The 22,299-nt window shown below is 39.1% G+C and overlaps 1 protein-coding gene across 12 annotated transcripts in view; it reads left to right on the top strand.

Annotated features, from left to right (window-relative positions):
- KIAA1109 (KIAA1109 ortholog) overlaps positions 1–22,299 on the top strand; it is a 206,367-nt gene that overhangs the window by 47,830 nt on the left and 136,238 nt on the right. For all 12 annotated transcript variants that reach the window (XM_032224446.1, XM_032224439.1, XM_032224444.1 and 9 more), the window contains exons 9-16: positions 1,109–1,188; positions 2,164–2,314; positions 12,360–12,516; positions 14,014–14,092; positions 14,794–14,885; positions 15,668–15,785; positions 15,900–16,055; positions 19,631–19,728. In XM_032224446.1, the coding sequence (XP_032080337.1) occupies positions 1,109–1,188; positions 2,164–2,314; positions 12,360–12,516; positions 14,014–14,092; positions 14,794–14,885; positions 15,668–15,785; positions 15,900–16,055; positions 19,631–19,728 (931 nt within the window). The remainder of the gene's footprint in view (positions 1–1,108; positions 1,189–2,163; positions 2,315–12,359; positions 12,517–14,013; positions 14,093–14,793; positions 14,886–15,667; positions 15,786–15,899; positions 16,056–19,630; positions 19,729–22,299) is intronic.

The raw sequence follows: 22,299 nt of genomic DNA, 5'->3' as shown, positions 1-22,299 counted from the left end.
GTGCATCTAAGTTCTATTTTAACAGGAAACCTATTAATAAGTGACTGAAATTTAGGACAGGATAGAACTTTAAAAAAAAAATTAAATCAAACTTTAAATTGTACTGTGAAAATTTTTCAATTAAAAATTTAGTTTGGCTACAAAAACTTTCTCTACCACACTTCAATAATTTTATCATGTTAAAGTTTAAAAATGTATGCTTTCAAATAATTCAATTAAAATCTTTATTTTGAAGCAAATAAAATAAATATTTTTAATTCAGTATTAATTTAGTTAATACTAATACTACTATTAGTTAATACTAATACTAGAAAATGTTAATATGTTTATCAATATGTTACTAAACAATGTTTTGGATGAGTCCAAGCGTGAGAAAAATGCAGATTTTTTTATATTGCTTGAAAAACCTTTTAAAGGTTTTCTTAAGTGAGTTAACTAGAAAAACAAAGGCTATAACTTAACTTTTAATAGTCAGAAATTTTCATTAGAAGTCTTGTAGCAGTTGTCAGGGTTCCAAGTAATACCCCAACACAACCCAAACTCCCAAGGCAGGCATTTACCTCAAAGTTTGAATTTATTAGATATATCATATTGGCACATCTGGGAAAACCCGAATCTGAAAGCTCCAGGTTTTCCCCACCCAAAGTAAAGTCAATGTTCCTTCTCTTGCATCCACATGGGTATCACAAGGTCCAATCAGGTCACTGTCCCAACTGTAGATGATTCCCAGTCACGCCACTCCAGGTGCAGACTGAATGTTTTTGACTCCCAAGGGAAAAATGTTGCTATGGCTATACATCTCACACTGTCTCCAACAACCCCCACCCATTCCCACAACTTGCCCATCCACTGCTGTGGCAGCCCTGAAGATTCCAATTTAAAGATGACCCCAAGGCTAACAGGCTGCCTCCCCTTAACCAACGATTAGCTCCTGAAACGAGATAAGCAATGGGGTTAGTATGGTTGTTCCAAACCACCGCCCCCCTGCCCCGGGGAAATTTAGGCTTGCTAGGGAATATGGATTGTAAATTTCCATAGACTAGAATCCCATTGATAAATGCAGTGTTTACATTTTTCCTTCCCATTTTTTATTTCTTTTTTATAACAGGCCTCCAAGATTAATGGGCGAAGGTTTTGTTGTGATGCAGTCAAATGATGTTGACATCTATTACTATATGGATGAACCAGGTAAGTGTGAATCTTCTCATTTAAGTATAATAACAATTTTCAAGATCTTAGTTTTTTTTCCAATGTTTTGAACTGGAAAGATTCCTAGAATAATTGACCTTTCCCTTTTACAGAGAGTACCTCTTCCCATTTTTATTCAATTTAGCCTTGCTTTTTAACTTTAAAAAATGACTTAGTTCCTCGTCATGGATTGGTACCCAGTTTGACTCTATCCTAAAAAGCTATAGAGTTATTACTAATGGCCTTTTATTATTGAACAATTAACTTTAAATCATCTGATTATTTGAGTTGCTGCTTGTACAGTGATTATGAGAGTGAACTGCAAATTTCAAACTTTGCTTAGTTTACTAACTGATCTTTAAGTAAATTAGCTCATCAGCCCAAACCATCGGCTGTTTCCCCCCCCCTAAAAAAACCTCTCTAAAATGTTTATAATTATGCCATTATCAGATTAGGTTTTGCATTTGGTAATATAAAATGGCAGGAATTGCTTGATGAAAATAGTAGCAAAAATACGTATAAAATTGGAGTGCATGTCCATATTTCAAGACTGTTTAATTGTAAGATTTCTTTGTGTAACAGATCTAGATTTCAAGAAGAGTGAAATTTCATATAGCTATGAGGCATCTAGGTTTTTTCTTCTGTGCTTTTTGCCAGCTTTTTTACAATTGGAAAATACTAACCAACATAGCTGGATTTAAGTAAATGTTGATTTTCATGATGTCTGGGAAATTCTTAGTTTTACTGACTAAACTCTTAATTTTCTTACCATTCAAGGTCAGTACAAAATATTTCAATACATTTTGTTAGAATTTTTGGTAATATCTTTATATTTCTGGTTTTTAATTTTAGTAGGGTGTAAAATGTCTTTTAGTCCTTTATGTACTTGGATTTATGATCCATTCATTAATTAAGCCTTCAAGTTACGAGTTATTTGAATATATATCACAGAGGGAACTGTTTCCCAAAATACAGGTGTTGTACCAGAAGAAACTGATGAAAGCAATGAGGGAGAGACAAGTAATGAAGATAGCAAATTGCAAGATTTACCACCATGCTGGGGATTAGATATTGTTTGTGGCAAAGGAACAGACTTTAATTATGGACCATGGGCTGACCGGAAAAGGTAGTGTTGTCATTTTTAAAATGGCTATGCTAGAGAAAATGAAAAATGTGGAATAAAGTTCATGTGGAGATGTTCTGTTCATTCTTGTATATGTATATAGAAATTATGTTTCATTAAAAAAACATTTGTTCCCGCTGTTCTTAGAAAACTTCTAAAATCATAAAATGGCTTTTTAAAAATAAAACTTACCATTCCAGTGACCAAACATTTGACAATTATGAAAATGAAATCCATTTATTAATTTGGTCTATATTAACTTTTTTCTACATTTTTATTTTGGATGAATTATTGAAATAAATAGCAAGAAATAAGAAAACTTCACAATACAATTCACTTCTGACATACACAATCCAGGTGTTACGTTTACAACAAAAGTGGCAGGCCAACAGACGAATTACAATGAATAAAAATTCCCACTAACTATGTTTGTGTAATATAGATTTCATAGTTTAAAATGTTTTTTTAAAAAAAACATCCTGCGGAAACCTAGGATTCCATGGAAACACTGTTGAAAAAGATCAAGGTGTTAATCCAGAGGTAAGGCAAAATACATGTCTTATATATTTTCACAGGCAAGTATGCCTCTTCAAAGATTTTGATTGCAAGATCTCATTTAGCAATCTAATCTTTATGAAGTACTAGATGATCCCCCCCCCCCCCAGTTCATTTCACAGATATTTGCTTACTGGATTACTTACTTAATGCCTTCAACAATGGCAGAGCTTCTTTTTTTTTTTTTAAACAGAACTTTTTTATTTTTCTTTAAAAAAAAACACAAATATGTCATCATTTGTCAATCATTAAGACATTGAAGTACAATTTTTTTTTGTTGTGTGTACCCCTCCCTCCCTCCACCCCCCCCACCCCCCCTCCTCCTTCCCCCCCCCCGACTTCCCAGAACCCGTACACGGTATGGATTTTTAACTAACACAGTCTAAAATCTATTGAGAAAAAAGAAATAAAGAAATTAATGACATTCTAGATTGACCTTAGCTTCTTCTTACTGAACTGACTTTTAACAGTTTAAATCATTTCTGATCTTAAGCATAGGCTAACTGGAATTTCTTAGTCCCGTATTTATTTTGTATATAGTCAATCCATTTTTTCCAGTCTCGTTTATATATCTCATTTGAATGATCTTTGAGATATGCCGATATTTTAGCCATTTCGGCTAAGTTTGTTACTTTCAATGTCCATTCTTGGATTGTAGGCAAGTCTTCCTTCTTCCAATATTGCGCCACCAACAGTCTTGCTGCAGTTATCAGGTGCAGAATCAAATTGGTCTCTACCACTGTAAAGTCAGTACATATACCTAGTAAAAATAACTGAGGAATAAACTTTATCCTTCTTTTAAAAACATTCTGCATGACCCACCATATTTTTATCCAAAATGCCTTAACCTTTCGGCAGGTCCACCATATATGATAATATGTAGCGTTGAGAGAACCACACCTCCAACATTTAGGCTGTACATTCGGATACATAGAAGCCAACTTTTTAGGATCTAAATGCCATCTATAGAACATCTTGTAAAAATTTTCTCTCAGATTTTGAGCTTGTGTAAATTTCACATTTCTTACCCAGATTCTTTCCCATGTATCCAACATTATTGGTTCCTCAATATTTTGAGCCCATTTTATCATACAATCTTTAACTAATTCTGTTTCTGAATCCATCTGTATTAATACATTATATATCCTCTTTATATGCATTAAGCTTTGATCTCTTATTTGTTTAAACAGATTATCCTCAACTTGGATAAAACCAATTTTTTGGTCTATTTTCCACCTAGCCTGTAATTGCCCATACTGGAACCATGTTTGAACTACCTTCTCCTCTTTTAATACCTCTAAAGATTTTAATTGTAATACCCCCCTTTCCGAGGTAAGAAGCTGTCTGTAAGTAATTCTGTCCTGTTTTTGTGCTGTATTCATATTTTCAATTGCGTGTCTAGGAATTGCCCACATGGGTATCTTGTCATTTAATTTATATTGGTATTTCTTCCAAACCCGCAATAAAGCATTTCTTAAAATATGACTTTTAAAATTCTTATCCAATTTTTTGTTGAATAACAGGTAAGCATGCCAACCAAATACCAGATCGTGTCCCTCAATATTCAATATTCTATCATTGGTTAAATGAGTCCAATCACTAATTACAGATAATGCCACTGCATCATAATATAGTTTTAAATTAGGTAGTTTCAATCCTCCTCTCTCACGTACATCTTGCATTATTTTCATCTTTACCCTCGGCTTCTTTCCTGCCCACACAAATTTGTTGATACCCTTCTGCCATTCTAAAAGGTTCGCATCTTTTTAAAGTATAGGTAACATTTGGAAAAGAAATAAAAATTTTGGTAAAATGTTCATTTTCACTGCCGCTATCCTACCCAGCAAAGATAAGTGCAATTTCTCCCATTTTTTCATCTCTGTCTGTATGCTATGCCAAAGTGGTTCATAATTATGCTTATATAATTTCCCATTTGAAGTTAAAATGTTAACTCCAAGATATTTGACTTTTTTAACTACCTCACATCCTAGCATCACTCCTAATTCTTCCTTTTGTTTAATATTCATATTTATAGCTAATATTTTGATTTTTCCTTAGTTTATTTTAAAGCCCGACACTTGACCATATTGATTAATCGTATTCATTAAAACCATACTGGATTCCTGCGGTTGTTCCAATATTATGACCAAATCATCCGCAAAAGCGCAGACTCTATATTCTTGCTGCCTAATCTTGATCCCTTTTAAACCATCCAAGCCCCGTATTTTATTCAACAATACTTCCAAAGTTATAATAAACAATAATGGGGACAAAGGACAGCCCTGTCTTGTACCTTTTCCAATTTGAAAAGAGTCTGTTAAACTTCCATTGACTATGATTTGTGCTGTTTGCTGTTGGTATATTGCTTTAATTGACTGTAAAAAATTATCTCCTATCTGCATTTTTTGCAGTATCTTCAGCAGAAATTGCCAGTTAACTCGATCAAAGGCCTTCTCAGCATCCAAAAATATAAACGCAGCAGGGATCTGGTTGTTCTTTCCCAAATATTCTAATGCATTAATAATTAATCTAACATTACTTTTCATCTGTCTCCCTTGTATAAAACCTGTTTGGTCCGTATGTATCAATTGTTGAATGACCAACATTAACCTATTTGCTAATATTTTAGTAAAAATTTTATAATCTACATTCATTAATGAAATAGGTCTATAATTTTTGGGTTGAGTGGTATCTTGATCTTCTTTGGGTATCAAAGATATAAACGCTGTCTTCCAAGATGGAGGGACTTTACCTTCCGTTTGAATCATATTAAATAATTCTCTAAGAGGTTCTACCATTTCTAACTGTAAGTTTTTATAGTAAACCGCTGTCAAGCCATCTGTACCTGGTGCTTTCCCTGACTTTAATTGCTTAATTACCTGCAGGATTTCCCCCGAGGTTATTGGTTGATTCAATTTTTGCCTGTGTTCTTCTCTAACTGAAGGTATTTTCTCTTTGTCTAAATATTTGTCTATGTCTAAACCATTAATTTTATCCCCTTTATACAGTTCTGTAAAAAATTCCCAGAAAGCACCTCCTTCCCTCTGTAAATCAGTTTAGATATATTTCGAGTTTTCCTTTTTTTCCTAATCTGATAAGCTAACCATCTGCCAGGTTTGTTTGCATTACAAAAAGTATTGTGTTTTGCATATAATAAATTAGTAGCTACCTGGTCAGAGATCAACATGTCAAATTGAGATTTTAATATGTTAATAGCTTCCTTAACCTTTGTATCGTCTGGGTTCATTGTTAACTCCAGCTCTTTTCTCTTAATTTCCTCTTCCAGTTCTGTTCGTTTTAACCCTTGCTTATTTCTATGTGTTTTATTTATATTCATCAAAACTCCTCTCATATACGCTTTGCTTGCGTCCCATACAAATTCCATAGATGTACCCTTATTCATATTCAAAACAAAATATTCAGATAGTAATTTTTTACAATCATTAATATACTTTTCATATCTAAATAAGTTTTCATTCAATCTCCAAGACCTTCTTGCCTGCACTACCCTTCCCAACTCCATCCAAACTGGGTTATGGTCCGAAAGGATCCTAGCTGCAATCTTTGTTTTCTTGACCCTAGAAAGCAAATCATTAGTGGTTAGAATAAAATCAATCCTTGAGAGGGATTGATGCCTGTCCGAGAAGAAAGTGAAGTCATATTCCTCTGCATTTCTTTCTCGCCAAATATCTCTCAATTCAAAATCATCCATAATGTCAAAGAAAGATTTGGGTAACTTTGCTCGCATCTTGGTATTTAGGCGGGAAATCTTCTTATCTCTCTTAGTGTCTATCACTCCATTCCAGTCACCCAATAGTATACAGGAACTATAGTCCCACTGTACTAATTTAGCATGAAGATTTCTATAGAATCTATCTTGCTGTTGATTTGGAGCATAAATTCCCAAAAGTAATGTCTTTTTCCCTTCTAAGATTAAGTCTAAAGCAATATATCTTCCGAAGGGATCTGCTTCTATTAATTCAGCTTTCATATCTTTTCTTAAGTATACAACTATACCATTCTTCTTTTCCATAGCAGAAGCTGCAAAATGTTGACCAAGTTTTGAGTTGATCAAATATTTTTGATCAGTTGACTTGATATGAGTTTCTTGCAAACAAATTACATCGTTCTTAAACTGTTTGAGATAATGAAATATTTTCTTCCTCTTCTGTGGAGAGTTCAGTCCGTTGACATTCCATGTTAAAATCTTAGTTGTCATCTTTGGTTGGTTGAAGCATTTTTAGAGCTTCCTGCACGGCCTGTTTAACCTTAGGTCTAGCTCCTCCCACTGCTTCCAGATTTGTTATTGTAGTTCCTTGATCGATGGCCGATGATTGTTGATGCTGTTGCTTTTTAGCTTGTTTCTCCATACGTCTAGTAGTCATGCGGCTAGGTCTTGGTTCCATAGCACCTTGCACTTCTAGAGAAGAGAGATGCTCCATCTTGTCTGGTGGTTGTGTAGTTTGCTGTCTATCCTGTCCTTCTTGTGGTCTTTCTCTAGGTCCAGATGGTGCAGGGTGTCCGGCCTTCAATATATTATAATAAAAATCTCGGGCTTTCCATACAGAGTTGAGGCGGTACCTTTGCTTATCAAATGTAAATATGATGCCAAATGGCGCATCCCATCTATACTGTATCTGACGATTTCTGAGTTCTTCGACCAAAAAAGCGTAGTCTCTCCTGGCTCTTAACATTTGAGGTGGTATCTCTTTCAAAACAGCCAGGTCTTGACCGCCAATTTGAAGCTTAGTGTTATAAGACGCTTGCAGTACCATATTTCTAAGCTCTCTTGTAGTAAAATATATAACGATGTCTCGAGGAAGCTGCTTCCGCTTTGCCAGCCAGGAGTTAACGCGGTAAGCTTTGTCAATTTGCCAGTCTTGGTTGGTCCCTGGTCTTCCCATCAGGTGGTCAAAAGCTTCCGATAGGATCTGTTTCAGGTTCTCCTGTTTCTCCTCACGCAGCCCCCTTACTCTTAATGCGAACTCCATTTGTCGGTACTGTATCATAATAATTTCTTTTTCAGCATTTTCCACTTTTTGTTCCACCACCTCTGTTTTCAATGTCAAGTTAGCATTGGCATCATTAAGAACCTCTAGAGTATCTTCCACTCCAGAAATATGTTCTGTTAATACAGTTACAAGACTCAGCATGTCGTCTCTAATTTTATCAACCTTAGCCTCAAATTTCTCATACAGCTCCTGTTTAAGTCCTTTTATTTCACTTTTAATTTCTTCTTTCATTTCTTTTATTTCCTCTTTTCTCTCCTCTCTATTATCTCTAAATTTATCTTCCATTTTAATTGTCTGTGCATTAAGAGCCTCGCTTAGATTAATCAGGAAAAATTCTTTCGTTAACACATCCCCAGCAGGGGGCGTAGGAAGCGGAGGCTGCAGCTTTGTGCCAGGCACTGAGGATGTGCCCCTGGAAGTAGAGGGTGACGACTTCAGGTTAATATTTGGTTTTGAGGCCATTTCAAAATTTATCTGCCTGCAGTTAATAAAACTCTATTGCCTGAATATGCAGCTTTAAGTAAAGAGGCTTTTATTTTGAAGTTTAAGGCTTGGCAAAACTTTCAGTGAGTAAACATTGTAACAAGACCGTTCAGCAGATTCATCACCATTTAACTTCCAGATAAGCAAGGTTAATGAAGGAGTAAAATTCTTCTATTGTGAAACCAAAACATATGATAAGCAATCTCTTTTGTTTTGAATTCTTGTGAGGATTAGCAAAAAGTGTTCGTTATTACCGGAGAAACCAGCCTGCTCGGCGCCATTTTAAAAGCCTCTAAGTAAATAATTTTTCGGAGGAGAAAAAGAAAAGAAGCTAAAATGTTGATAAACAATTATTGTCCACGCAGTAAACGGATTCAGCTCGTGATAAGATTAAATCAAACAAAACTTTGAGCAGAGTGGGGGAGACCTACTTTGTCCTGCACAAGGCAGTTTGAAGTTCCCAGCACGGACAGCCGTTCTGCCTTGGGCTAGCCCCCCTTTCCTTGCAAGCACAAAGCTGCAAAAATCGAAGAGCATTTGCCAGCAAAACAGTTTCTTCTTTCCTTCTTGCCTGAAGGATAAGAAAACCTGATAAGACGTCAGATGGAAGATCCTCTAAACAGGTACGTAGCCAGGAATTCGGAGGCAGCTGATTTTTTGCTGCCACCACCAGCAGGCTCCTCCCAGGAAGTCAATGGCAGAGCTTCTGACAAATTGGAAAAGTTCTTTAAAATTCAGGGAGATACTCAGAGTTGTATCTGCCTTGAATGTAGTCTCTGTTGAAGTCTATAGCACAGTCCTACATCAGGGGCTGACACCAAGCTGAGGTGGACCGGTTGTGGAGACAATAACTTGGTCCTTAACACCTGTAAGACCAAGGAGCTTATAGCGGACTATAGAAGGAATAGATCAGACATCCAGCTCTTGTTTATCAATGGAGACCGAGTGGAACAAGTGGCCAGTTTTAGGTTTCTGGGTGTTATCATAAAAAGGACCTGACCTGGGGCACTCACATTGCAGCACATTGCAGTCAAAAGGGCTCAGCAGAGATTATACAACCTGAGACTTCTCAGGAAACAACTGAATGAAAAACTGCAGGTGACCTACACCATATAGAGTATTTTAACTTACTGCACCTGTGTATGGTTTGCCAATTGCACAGTGACAGATAGGACAGCACTCCAGAGGGTGAACATCATTGCCCAGAGGATCATTGGTTGCCTTTCCCCTCTTTGGAAGAGCTTTATAGCTCCCGCTGCCTTAAGAAAGTTCAAAATATTCTTAAATATCTATATCATCCTGGGCACACTTTTTTTGAACTAATACCATCTGGGAGATGGTACAGGTTAATAAAAACAAGGACAAATAGGCAGGAAAACAGATTCTGCCCCAGGGAGGTAACTATATTGAATTCTATGTTATAGTGCAGGGGTCAGCAACCTCTGGCTCTGGAGCTGTATGTGGCTCTTTCATCCCTCTGCTGCAACTCCCTTTCGCTAGGGACAGGTAGAATTAAAAGATCCTGTGCTAGGAAGAGACTCTATGGTGGGGGAACCAGACTTCCAGTCGCCTCCAGCCGAGGCACAAGAGGATAAATTGGCAGACCATCCCTGGGTTGAGTTTCAGGATGTTGCCCCTGGGGATGTGGACAAGGCCATGAGAGCTGTGAGTGCCTCCACCTGTGTACTGGACCCGTGTCCCTCCTGGTTGGTCGCCAACAGCAGTGAGGTGACACGAGGCTGGATCCAGGCGATTGTTACCGCCTCCCTTCGGGAGGGGCACTTCCCCTCCGCACTTAAAGCGGCGGTGGTGAGACCCCTCCTGAAGAAACCATCTTTGGATCCAGCTGTTCTCAACAACTATCGCCCAGTCTCCAACCTCCCCTTTGTAGGGAAAGTTGTTGAGAAGGTGGTGGCCTTCCAGCTTCAACGGTCCTTGGAGGAAGCCAGTTACCTAGACCCCTTCCAGTCCGGCTTCAGACCTGGTTACAGCACAGAAACCGCTTTGGTCGCATTGACCGATGATCTCTGGAGAGCCAGGGATGGAGGCCATGCCTCCATCCTGGTTCTCCTTGACCTCTCAGCGGCTTTCGATACCATCGACCATGGTATCCTTCTGCGAAGACTGCGGGAGGTGGGGGTGGGAGGCACTGTTTTGCAGTGGTTCTCCTCCTACCTCTCGGACAGGTCGCAGTCGGTGTTAGTTGGGGGGCAGAGATCGACCCCTAGGCCCCTAACATATGGGGTGCCGCAGGGTTCGGTCTTATCCCCCCTACTATTTAACATCTACATGAAACCGCTGGGCGAGATCATTCGGAGGCACGGGATAAGATACCACCAATACGCGGACGATACCCAGTTGTATCTGTCCGCCCCGTGCCAACTCAATGAAGCGGTGGACGTGATGAACCGGGGTCTTGAAGCCGTTAGGGACTGGATGAGGGCTAACAAGCTTGTACTCAACCCGGAGAAGACCGAGTGGCTGTTGTGTTTCCCTCCCAATAATTTGGCTAGTGTTCCATCACTCAGGCTGGGGGGCCAAACTTTATACCCCTCAGACAGGGTTCGCAACTTGGGAGTCCTCCTGGACCCACAGCTGACCTTCGATCACCATCTGACGGCTGTGACCAGGGGGGCATTTGCCCAGGTTCGCCTGGTGCGCCAGTTGCGACCCTACCTGAACCGGGAGGCCCTCACAACAGTCACTCGGGCCCTTGTGACCTCTAGGCTGGAATACTGCAACGTGCTCTACATGGGGCTGCCCTTGAAGAGCACCCGGCGACTTCAGCTAGTCCAGAATGCGGCCGCGCGAGTGATCGTGGGTGCACCTCGGTTCGCCCACATAACACCTATCCTCCGCGAGCTGCGCTGGCTACCTGTTGATCTCCGGGTGCGCTTCAAGGTGCTACTTACCACCCATAAAGCCCTTCATGGTAGTGGATCTGCGTACTTGAGAGACTGCCTCCTGCCGATTATCTCCGATTGCGACCTATCAGATCGTACAGAAGTAGGCCTCCTCCGAGTTCCATCCGCCAGTCAGTGTCGACTGGCAACTACACGGAGGAGAGCCTTTTCAGTAGTAGCTCCGACCCTTTGGAACGATCTCCCCATGGAGATTCGTACCCTCACCACCGTCCAGACCTTCCGCACAGCCCTCAAGACCTGGCTATCCCGTCAGACCTGGGGATAAAGATCGTAATCCGTCCCCACCCGAATGATGAATGTTGTGTACTATTTTTACTTATGTATTGTTTTATGTCTTACTGTCTTGTACTCCCCTCCCTATATATTGTAAGCCGCCCTGAGTCCCCTCAGGGAAAAGGGCAGCCTATAAATAATAAAACCATAAACCATAATTGAATGGGGGGATTCCAGTTAGGATCTTTGTAGCTCTTTGAATGTTTAAGGTTGCTGACCCCTGGTATAGTGCAATATCGGGTTTTCAATTTCAATTTCAATTATATAGAATGTGAAGGATGTGTGTGTGTTTATTTTTATAGTTATAATGTACATTGAAAATGGCATTTAATTTTGTATGATGTGCAGTGCAATAAAGTAAACTAAACTAAACAAGAAAGGCTTTACAACATTTTGTATTATGTCATAAAATATTTTATAAAAATTGCTGAATTTTAATTCCATGGGAGTCATGGGTCTTGGATTTTGAAAGCATTCTGTAGTTAGCCCCATTTGAAGTACCTTGATTCAGAAATGATTGGCTTACAATATACCATTTCACCCAATTAAAGGTTATACACAAGGAGGAATTTTAGTAACGTATAGAGATTCAGTGGTTGATGAGGATGCAAGAAACCTGGCTCATTCATTCATGGGAATTTTTTTTAATGTAGGTTGATCCTGATCCTACATGTAAATTTATATACATGTAGAGAATCTGAATCGTCAGTATTGCTCTTGTGTAAATATACTACAGAAAATATTCATAAATGACTGACATTTATTTTAGTATAACTGTTATTGTTTGGATTTTTCTTTTAGGGATTGTTTGTGGAAATTTTTTTTCCCACCTGATTATCAAGTAATGAAAGTTACAGAAGTTCCAATTCCTGGGAAGCTAAGACAGATCCTTGCTTTTGAGCTACGTATGAATATTATTGCCGATGCTACTATTGACTTGCTCTTTACAAAAAATAGGGTAAATAAATATAACATTAGCTAGAAGCTTGGGAAATTAACACCAGTTGTTGCAACACATGTATTATTTTCTGTTAAGTTTTTTTATAAATAATATTTCTTATAATTTAATTTTGGAAGTATTGAAAATAGTACAATACAGAAAGCCTTAAGGCAAAAAGTATAGTTAAACATTCTTTCATATTGGAATATTATGTTTTCTTGAATTTTCCAACAAATCTGTATTTTTAATTTTGTGTACCTGGTATACATGCCTGTATATTTTTCTTGATCAATTGATCAAAAATATTTTTTCTGCACCCAAGATATTGCTTCATATCAAAGTAAATAAAAACACAGACACACCAACATAAAGAGACATGTCTAGTCTCTAGTTTCCTATAATGTTAATCCATATTCTAAGAAAACAAGGGGGGAAATCTGCCAAAGTATAGGAAGAACTGATTTGAGTCAGTTTATTTAAGAATTTTGCTTGTTAAGGAGAATGTTAAAGCCTTCAAGCTGAGTATGATTCTTAGTGACTATTACACACACACACGCACATGTTTTCCTGAAAATAAGACCTACCCTGAAAATAAACCCTGGCCCGTTTTTTTAGAGTGCTCCTCTAATATAAGCTCTACCCCAAAAAGGCAGGTGATCCTGACACGCTATACGGGCTGCAGGCAAGCTGAGAGACGCGGAGTCGAGCCCCCTGCAGCTAGCCACCCACTCCATCCCACTGTCTGTCAGCTTGCCTGCAGCCCACATGGCGCATCAGGATTGTGTGCTTCCTTCCCATGCCTCTGCTGCTGTCTGCTGTTTGGACATGTAATCAAATTGCACTGTATGGGCTGCGCAACTCCAAAGTGTGCTGACCTAGAGGCCAGCAGAGTACAGCTGCTGCTAGATGTCATCTCCCACACACTTGCCATTTTGCAAACGCTGGGAGGGTGTGGCTCCCAGTCAGGCTGATCACCTTGAAATCGTGTTCCCCCAAAAATAAGCCTTAGTGCTTATCTTGTTATTCCCAAAAATATAAGACCAGGTCTTGTTTTCGGGGAAACACGGTAGACATACTTATACATACATACATACATACATACATACATACATACATACATACACCTATATATAAAAAGTATATGTTTATACACACCCACAAATATATACATGCATACATAGCCATACAGTACACACACACACACACACACACCACACACACACACACACACACACACAGAGGGTTTTGTTGGAAGAGTATGGAATGGTTTACTGTTGCTTTTTTCCAGATTTTTGTCTGTTCATTTAATTTTACAGCTTTGATATGTACAGCTCTGTTATGTACTCAAAGGGCACAGCATTTTTTCTCCTTTCTCTTTCTAATTTTTATTTTATGTTTAATTATTTCTACTATATTTGCTTTCTTTAATTTTTACGTATGATGGTGATACAGTAGCTTGAAACAAGACATCATGTTAATAAAAGTAATTGAACTAATTCTGAAATTTATTGGCAGGAAACGAATGCAGTGCATGTAAATGTTGGAGCAGGTTCTTACTTGGAAGTTAATATTCCCATGACTGTCACTGAAAATGGTAAGTTGAAGCAAATATTTTTTTATATTCTTTGTGGTAAACTATATTGAAGTAGTGTTCCTTACATATTGATTAGCATTTCTAAAAACTCAGCATTTCGTAATACATCTCAACACATATTATTGTAGAAAGTTTGTCGTATATTATTTTATTTTTATAGTCTTTGATTAAATATTAGTCTTCCAATGTAGTTAGACTGATTGGATTCAGGTTTTCTGTGCATAGGGTAAGCCACATAGTGAATTCTCAAAATAAATTCTAAAAATGTTGATGACTGAAGATGCAACTAGATTTCCCATTCTCTGTTACAGTCTACAAATATGTATTTCTTAAAACTTTCTACAAAAAGTTGCATCCACAATTTATCTGTAATATTCACATTACTTTCCTTTATTAAAAATAGACATTTGATCCAAAATGTTTATTTTTAAATTGATTCAGTTCATGTTATATATTTACTACTGATAGTATGCATGAAATAATTTTAGAAATAGGTACTTCCTCAAAATCGTGAAGTTGGTAGAGGGCTGCAAATGATATCCAGTTCTTCATTCAGTGCTAAAACATTTTGGACTGATGGCTACCTTTAAAGATCTCCATTTAAGAGAAATACACCACTGTATAAGGCAATTAGTTCCAATATTTTTGATGCTTTTGAAGAGAAATATAATCATAAAATCAAGTTTTGTTCTGTTTACTAGGCTACTGTCCCACTATTAAAGGACAACTTTTACATATAGATGCTACCAGTAGTATGCAGTTCCGGACTCTCTTAGAAGCAGAAATGTTAGCTGTAAGTAATATGCATACTCTGAGAATAATTTCTGTTGTGTTTGCTTTCAAAATACTTCAACAGCAAGTGATTGTAGATATCCGAACAATGATATATTTTCTTGAATAATAATCATATGAAAAAAAAACACATCAAAGATTAAAAATTTCCCCAAATTTGGCACTTGCACATAAATAGTATTACTTGATTACGTGGAACTCTCATATAAATGATCATTCCCAAATTAAATAAGGGTTTTTTTTTACTCTGTGTAACTCAAACCTGAGGAGGGACCTTTTGCAGATTTACCTGCAATCTCATCAGGGTAGACTGGAAATACTATCAGGAGGGCTAATGGTTTGCCTCTTCTGCTTGTGGATTTTTGTTTAGTATTCAAGTATAAATATTTCAGTGGGACTTTTATTGAGCTACATCTTTGGTGACTAAACATGCTATGTTGCCTGTTACAGCCATTTAGTGCTTCCTGAATAGTCACATATTTTTCATGGATGGAAGTAAAAAAACTTTATGTGGTCATCTCAAAATAGTTTCTATCCTTATAAAATAAAATCACTGTGCAGTGGGTTACTTATAGAAGGAAATCTCTGGGACAAAGTTTTCAACACATTTGTTATCAGAGCATTTGACAATTTTCAGCTAGGTAGTTTTGTATGAGTAATTAACAGAAGGATTTTTAAGTTAATAAAGGCGTTAAATGGCTCTATGTTTTATCTTTGCTGTTACAGTTTTTGGTTGTGAATTTTACATTGTTAACAGTAGCTATTTTATATATCTTTTTTTAGTTTCACATTAACGCCTTTTATCCCCGAACATGGAACATGCCACAGCTTTGGCAGACTGAAGTTGAAGTATATAAAGCTACTTACCACTTCATATATGCTCAAAAAAACTTCTTTACAGGTATTCTGGATCATATATAATTTGTTGTATTCAATTATACCATTGTCAGCATGATAGAATGTTAAGATTAATATTCTATCACACATTGAAGTAACATATTCTCTTACTTTTTAGACTTGATTGAAGATTGGTGTGGTGACAGTTCTCCTGATATCTACTCATTTGTTCCCTTTACATGGAATTTTAAAGTGATGTTTCATCAGTTTGAAATGATTTGGTCTGCAAATCAGCACAATTGGATTGATTGTTCTACAAAGCAGCAGGAAAATGGTGAGAACTTTATTGTAAAGTATGTATACTAAATTTCTTCTTAAAGCTATTTGAGCAGCTTAACATGCTTAAATTATTATAATTATTGAAAAGATCCAACTGCATTTAAATAAATACCATGTCACTCAAAGATGATTACAGGTCCTTTTTAATCTTTTTTCTTTGTGATTGTAATAGGGTGGGAAACGTGCAATGAAAAACTGTTACTAGCATACATACAAACATATTCTATTTTTAACAACTACCAGATTTGCATTATCAGTGAAGAATATTCCATAAAGGAAAACATATTTGACAGCTAACTAAGATGATTTAAATTTCCCACATACTGTATTTAACCCACATATGACCATTTTTTTCTACCTACTTTTGTTATTTCCACTGGAAGGAAAGAGAAATATGTTCTATGATAGTCTTTTCTGTTAGTGACATTGCATTCTGGGAATTATTTGAATTTGGTAGGTGGGATAACTTAGTTTTCAAGCAATTAATTTGAGAGGTAATTATTCAGTTAACCCTAATCATTTTGCAATATGCAGCCAGAGAGAAAGGAAGGAAATCTGTTACATTGATTTGAGTTGGAATTGGCATCCCTAAGCTTGTCAAGATGATGAAACTGTCCATTGTTTTTTCTGTCTAGCTTTTATTAATAGGGTGGTGGTGAAGCATACTAAATTTAGGATTGTCTTCTATTCAGGCAAATAGTATTAGATTATTTATCACCTCTTCAACGTAAGTTTTATTTCGGGCATGTTTATGATTTCAAAGCTCTCTTTTCCTTTCAGTTACTGATATTATTATTAAGAAAGTTACTTTACTTTTTATTTATTAATAAATCCCAAGTGCCAGTAAACACAAAATTTTGATTAAACCCATACTTTAGGAACATGTTCCTTTCTCAAAGGGACTGTAACCAGGGGTGGGTTCCTGCCAGTTCTAATCTCTTCTATAGAAGAGGTTCCACAAATCTAGCGTGCCGTTTAGAACTGGTTCCAGGTCTCTCCACCCACCCGTTTGCACTACGCTTGCCCCGCCCACTGCTCACTGATTGGCTGGCTCACCAATCACCCCGCCCGCCTCTAAGAGTCCTATCTAAACCTTAAAGTCTTAAAGCTGTCAAGTTTGAACACCTCTGGGGTTTTTTTTCCTAAAGGGTTAGGGGTGCAGGGGTCTTGTAGCTTGACAGCTTTAAGACTTGCGTGCTTCAAATGCCAGAATTTCTGAGCCAACATTTTGGTTGCTAAGCAGTTTCACCACATTTTACAAGTTGGTCACACCCACCCAGTCACATAACTGTCAAGCCACTCCCACTCGGCCACATGGCTGGCAAGCCACTCCCATCCAGTCACATGGCTGGCAAGCCACTCCCACAAAACAGGCCACACCTACAGAAAAGATTCTAAAATTTTTTGAAACCCACCACTGACTGTAACCCTCCATCCCCAAAGCTGTACATAAGAAAGAACTATAATGATTTAACAATATACAGGATAGCAGTATTTTTTAAAAGGGCAATTCTTGTGTATTTTCTAATTCAGTAAATTTTAAATTGGGAGAGTCTCAAGCTTGAATGTTTGAAATTTATTTAAAACATTTTATCACTGACAAAAAGGTTGTAATCACAAAGACAATGGATTAAAAGGAACATTCTTAAAATATATTACATATATTTGCTTTTAATGTAAATAAAAATAGAAGCGAAATGATTCCCACGACAGTCAGACATAAATGTACTTTTTGCAATGTCATAAATAGTTAGTTGGCATTCTGTGTAATATTGAATGAAACTGACAAAAACTGTCCACTGTATTTGAGGTTTGAGGTTTGAGGTTTATTGGGATTTATATGCCGCCCTTTTCCCTGAGGGGACTCAGGGCGGCTTACAACCACAGGGGAGGGGAAGTGCAAGGTCAAAACAAACAATTAGTGAACAAAAGAAAAATGATAAAACACAACTTTCATTCAGCAATCAAACACTCGGGCGGGTGATTGGAAACCTATTCCCAGGCCTGCTGGGAGAGCCAGATCTTGAGGGCTGCGCGGAAGGTCTGGATCGTGGTGAGGGTGCGGATCTCCATTTCTCTTCACAATGAGAATAGAGTTGAATAGAGGGAAAGAGACTGGGTGCTACTCCTAGTGCAGGACCTCTTTGTCTCTCTCCCTTCAAATGAATAGAAACAGATGTCTTAAGATGCCTTTTTCTCATTCTGTAATTCAATGTTTGTACACAACATATTTTTGTTGAGCAGGCACAAATCTTCATCCATCTACTACAGTGTGTACAAAGTACACAAATAGTCTCTTGACTCCCATCATAATAAAAGATTTTTCTATTATATACGATAGCAACTCCGTAATAGAAAAATTAAACCAATACTATGAGAAGTGGAGGCTAGGGCAAGGTGGCCATCTCCATTTCTTGGCCGAGAGAGCCACTGTTGTCTGAAGACAATTTCCATGGACAAGTGGCCAGCATGGCTATATGCCAAAGGCGCAGAGAATACTGTTGCCTTCTACCAAAGTGGTACCTATTAATGTACTTGCATTTCCATGTTTTCCAATTGCTAGATGCGCAGGAGCTGGGGGCAAATAATGGGAGCTCATCCTGTTGTGTGGAGCTCAGGTCTCGAACTTGAGCTATCAGCTCCAGCTCACAACCTCAGCATCTTTAACCGCTGAGACATTGGGATGTGGTGATGCAATGGCTTGATGACACTGGAACTGTCAGCCAGAAATGCACTCTGGCAGATTGAGCCTGGCTCTGGGTGATGGAATGAGCTACTGTCACTTGATCCCTAGTTCCTGCCCACCTAGGAGTTGGCAAGCATGCAATATTGTGAGTAGATGAATGGGTACCATTTTGATGAGAAAAACTAGCTGTGTTTGTGTGCGTGGAGAGCCGAAGCTGGCGCTGAACCTGGACCAAGGCATTGCAAGGCAAGGTTAGACTGATTGAAGAGCCTGGAATCCAAGGGCTACTAGCTAGTAGTTGTAAAACTACTCTCTTCCCCTCCCCGCTCCCTGAGCACCAGCGATAGACATGCAAGCGCCAAACAGAATGAACTAGCAATCTAAGCTGTCAGGACTAGAATGTATAGATTTCCTTGACATTGTATACCATACTGTATGCTAAATAAATAGTAAAAAATGATTGCATACCTCTGTAGAAGCCCTACACTAAATAAATAAATAAATAAATAAATAAATAAATAAATAATAATAGGAAAAAAAATCTCTCTATTATTTTTAACTAAACCTCTCAAGCTACTTGTCATTCCATTGCTTCTCAGTTCCAGTACTTACAGAGTGAGCCTTCTCCTGAAATTTTTTCTTAATTTTGCAGGTGAGCATTCTAACACACAATACATTTTTGAAAATAATTGCAGAGAAATTCTAGAGCTCTCATTTTTAATAAGTACTTATGTAGTTTAATATACTTAAGTGTATTAAGCATACTGAAGAACTTTTTAATGGTGCTTATAGAATAGCAAATAATCTTTATAATGTCATTTTGATAAAATTAAATATTTGTCTGATTAATTTATACTTGATGTTTTTCTCTTGTTCTCTTTTAGTCTATGTGGCTGCCTGTGGAGAAACATTAAACATAGTTTTCTCTTTGCCTTTTCTTGACTTTGTTCCAGTTACATGCAGTACTAGATTCTCTTTAAGGGTAAGTGGGTATCTTTATCTTCAAAATAAATTGTGTTTCTTTCCATAATAAAGCAAAAAACAAATAATTTAGAAAATAGAACTTTTACAGTATATATTCAAGCAGGACCTGAAGAACAGGAGCAAAGATGTCTAGCAGGAGCAAAGAAAAATTCTGTCTCAGGTGTCATTGTTGAATCGTTCATGCCCTGCTTTGGAATATATGCTATCAATTTTCTCTTTTTATCATTTTTTTTATTACTGGACATATAAGGCAGCCCACATCAAAAACTGACTTTAGTCATTCATCTTATATTGTTTTTAAAAGTGGTTTTATAAACGATGTTTAACTGTTTAATAAATTTATAGGCCGCCCAATCCCGAAGGACTCTGGGTGGCTTAGAGAAATACATTTCAAAATAAAAAATTAAAATAGGGAGAAAAAAACAGATTAAAAGATCATTTCATACACTCAATCTAGGCAGGGCTGGACCTCATACATGAGGTCAACAGCCCCAGGCCTGCCGGAATAGCCAGGTTTTGGTAGCCTTTTGGAAGGCCGTGAGATTGGGAAGGGTCCGGATCTCCGGGGGTAGATTGTTCCATAGGTTCGGAGCAGCTACAGAGAACGCCCTCCCCTGGGGGGTCGCCAGACAACATTGTCTGGTCGACGGTACCCGGAGAAGGCCCACCCTGTGTGATCTTATCGGCTGTTGGGAGGTATGCGGCAGAAGACGGTCTCGCAGATATCCGGGTCCTAGGCCATGTAGGGCTTTAAAGGTAATAACCAGCACCTTGAAACCCGTTCGGAGACCGATAGGAAGCCAGTGCAGCTCGCGGAAGATAGGTGTGACATGGGTGTATCTTGGTACACCCAATATCGCTCGCATGGCTGCATTCTGGACCAATTGTAGTCTCCGAACACTCTTCAGGGGCAGCCCCATGTAGAGCATGTTACAGTAGTCAAGTCTTGAGGTGACGAGGGCGTGAGTGACCATCTGAAGTGCCTCCCGATCCAGGTAGGGCCGCAACTGGTGCACCAGGCGAACCTGGGTAAAGGCCCCCCTGGTCACAGCTGACAAGTGATGTTCTAATGCCAGCTGCGGGTCCAGGAGGACACCCAAGTTGCGGACTTTCTCTGAGGGGTGTAAAGTTTCACCTCCCAGGCTTAGAGATGGAATATCTGGACTGTTCTTGGGCAACATCCATAGCCACTCAGTCTTGTCAGGATTGAGTGCAAGATTGTTCACTCCCATCCAGACCCTGACAGCTTCCAGGCACTGGCACATCACTTCCACCGCTACACTGAGTTGGCGCGGGGGCGGAGAGATACAATTGAGTATCATCCGCGTATTGATGGTATTTAATCCCGTGCCGGTGAATGATCTCACCCAATGGCTTCATGTAGATGTTAAATAGGAGGGGGGACAGGAACGAGCCCTGCGGCACCCCATATTTAAGGGGCCTAGGGGTTGACCTCTGTCCTCCGACCAACACCGACTGCGACCTGCCGGAGAGGTAGGAGGAGAACCACCATAAAACGGTGCCTCCCACTCCCACCTCTTCCAGCCGTCGTTGGTATCGAAGGCCGCTGAGAGGTCAAGGAGCACCAGGATAGAGGAATGTCCTCTATCCCTGGCCCGCCAGAGATCATCGGTCAGCGCGACCAAGGCGGTTTTGGTGCAGTATCCAGCCTGAAACCGGACTGAAAGGCATCTAGATAATCTGTTTCATCCAAGGTCCGTTGGAGCTGAAGGGCCACCACCTTCTCGACAACCTTCCCTAAGAAAGGGAGGTTGGAGACTGGACGACAGTTTTTGAGAATAGTTGGCCCCTCCAGAGAGGGCCTCTTAAAGAGGGGTCTTACCACCGCTTCCTTCAAAGGTTGTGGGAAAGATCCCTCCTGCAGAGACGTGTTCGTGATCCTCTGGAACCAGCCTCGTGTTACCTCCCTGCTGGTCGAGACCAACCAGGAGGGACACGGGTACAGTAAACAGGTGGAGGCACTCATCGCTCCCATGGCCTCGTCCACTTCCTCAGGAGTGACAAGCTGGAACTCATTCCAAGGAGTCTGATCAAGGCCCTCCCTCGGCATCTCCGCTGGTACTGTCCAAGTGGAGTCAAGGTCTGTCCGAATCTGAGTGATTTTGTCCAACAGAAACTGAACAAATTCCTCAGCCCTTCCCTGTAAGGGTTCCTTTCAGGAGGGAGCAGGTTATCCTAAACAGGGCAGCTGGGCAAGATTCTGCGGACGCAATAAGAGCGGAAAATGCATGCATTTTGCCTCTTGTATCGCCACTAAATAAGTCCTAATAAAGGCTCTTAGTTGTGTTCGGTCAGATTCGGAGTTGCTAGCCCTCCAACGTCGCTCTAGGCATCTCTTTTGGCACTTCATCTCCCGGAGTTCCTCGGTAAACCAAGGTGCCCTCCTGGATCCACTGCCGCCGAGAGGTCGTAAAGGCGCAATCCGATCTAGTGCCTCAGTTGCCACTGTATTCCAGGCGGCGACCAAGGACTCTGTCGGATTGTGGGCAAGGGAGTCAGGTATCTCTCCAAGCTCCTTCTGAAATCCCAATGGGTCCATCAGGTGCCT

Source organism: Thamnophis elegans, chromosome 9, assembly GCF_009769535.1.
Source record: "Thamnophis elegans isolate rThaEle1 chromosome 9, rThaEle1.pri, whole genome shotgun sequence".
Lineage (NCBI taxonomy): Eukaryota > Metazoa > Chordata > Lepidosauria > Squamata > Colubridae > Thamnophis > Thamnophis elegans.
Note: the sequence above shows the minus strand (reverse complement) of the source record. Positions and strands in the feature narration are given on the sequence as shown.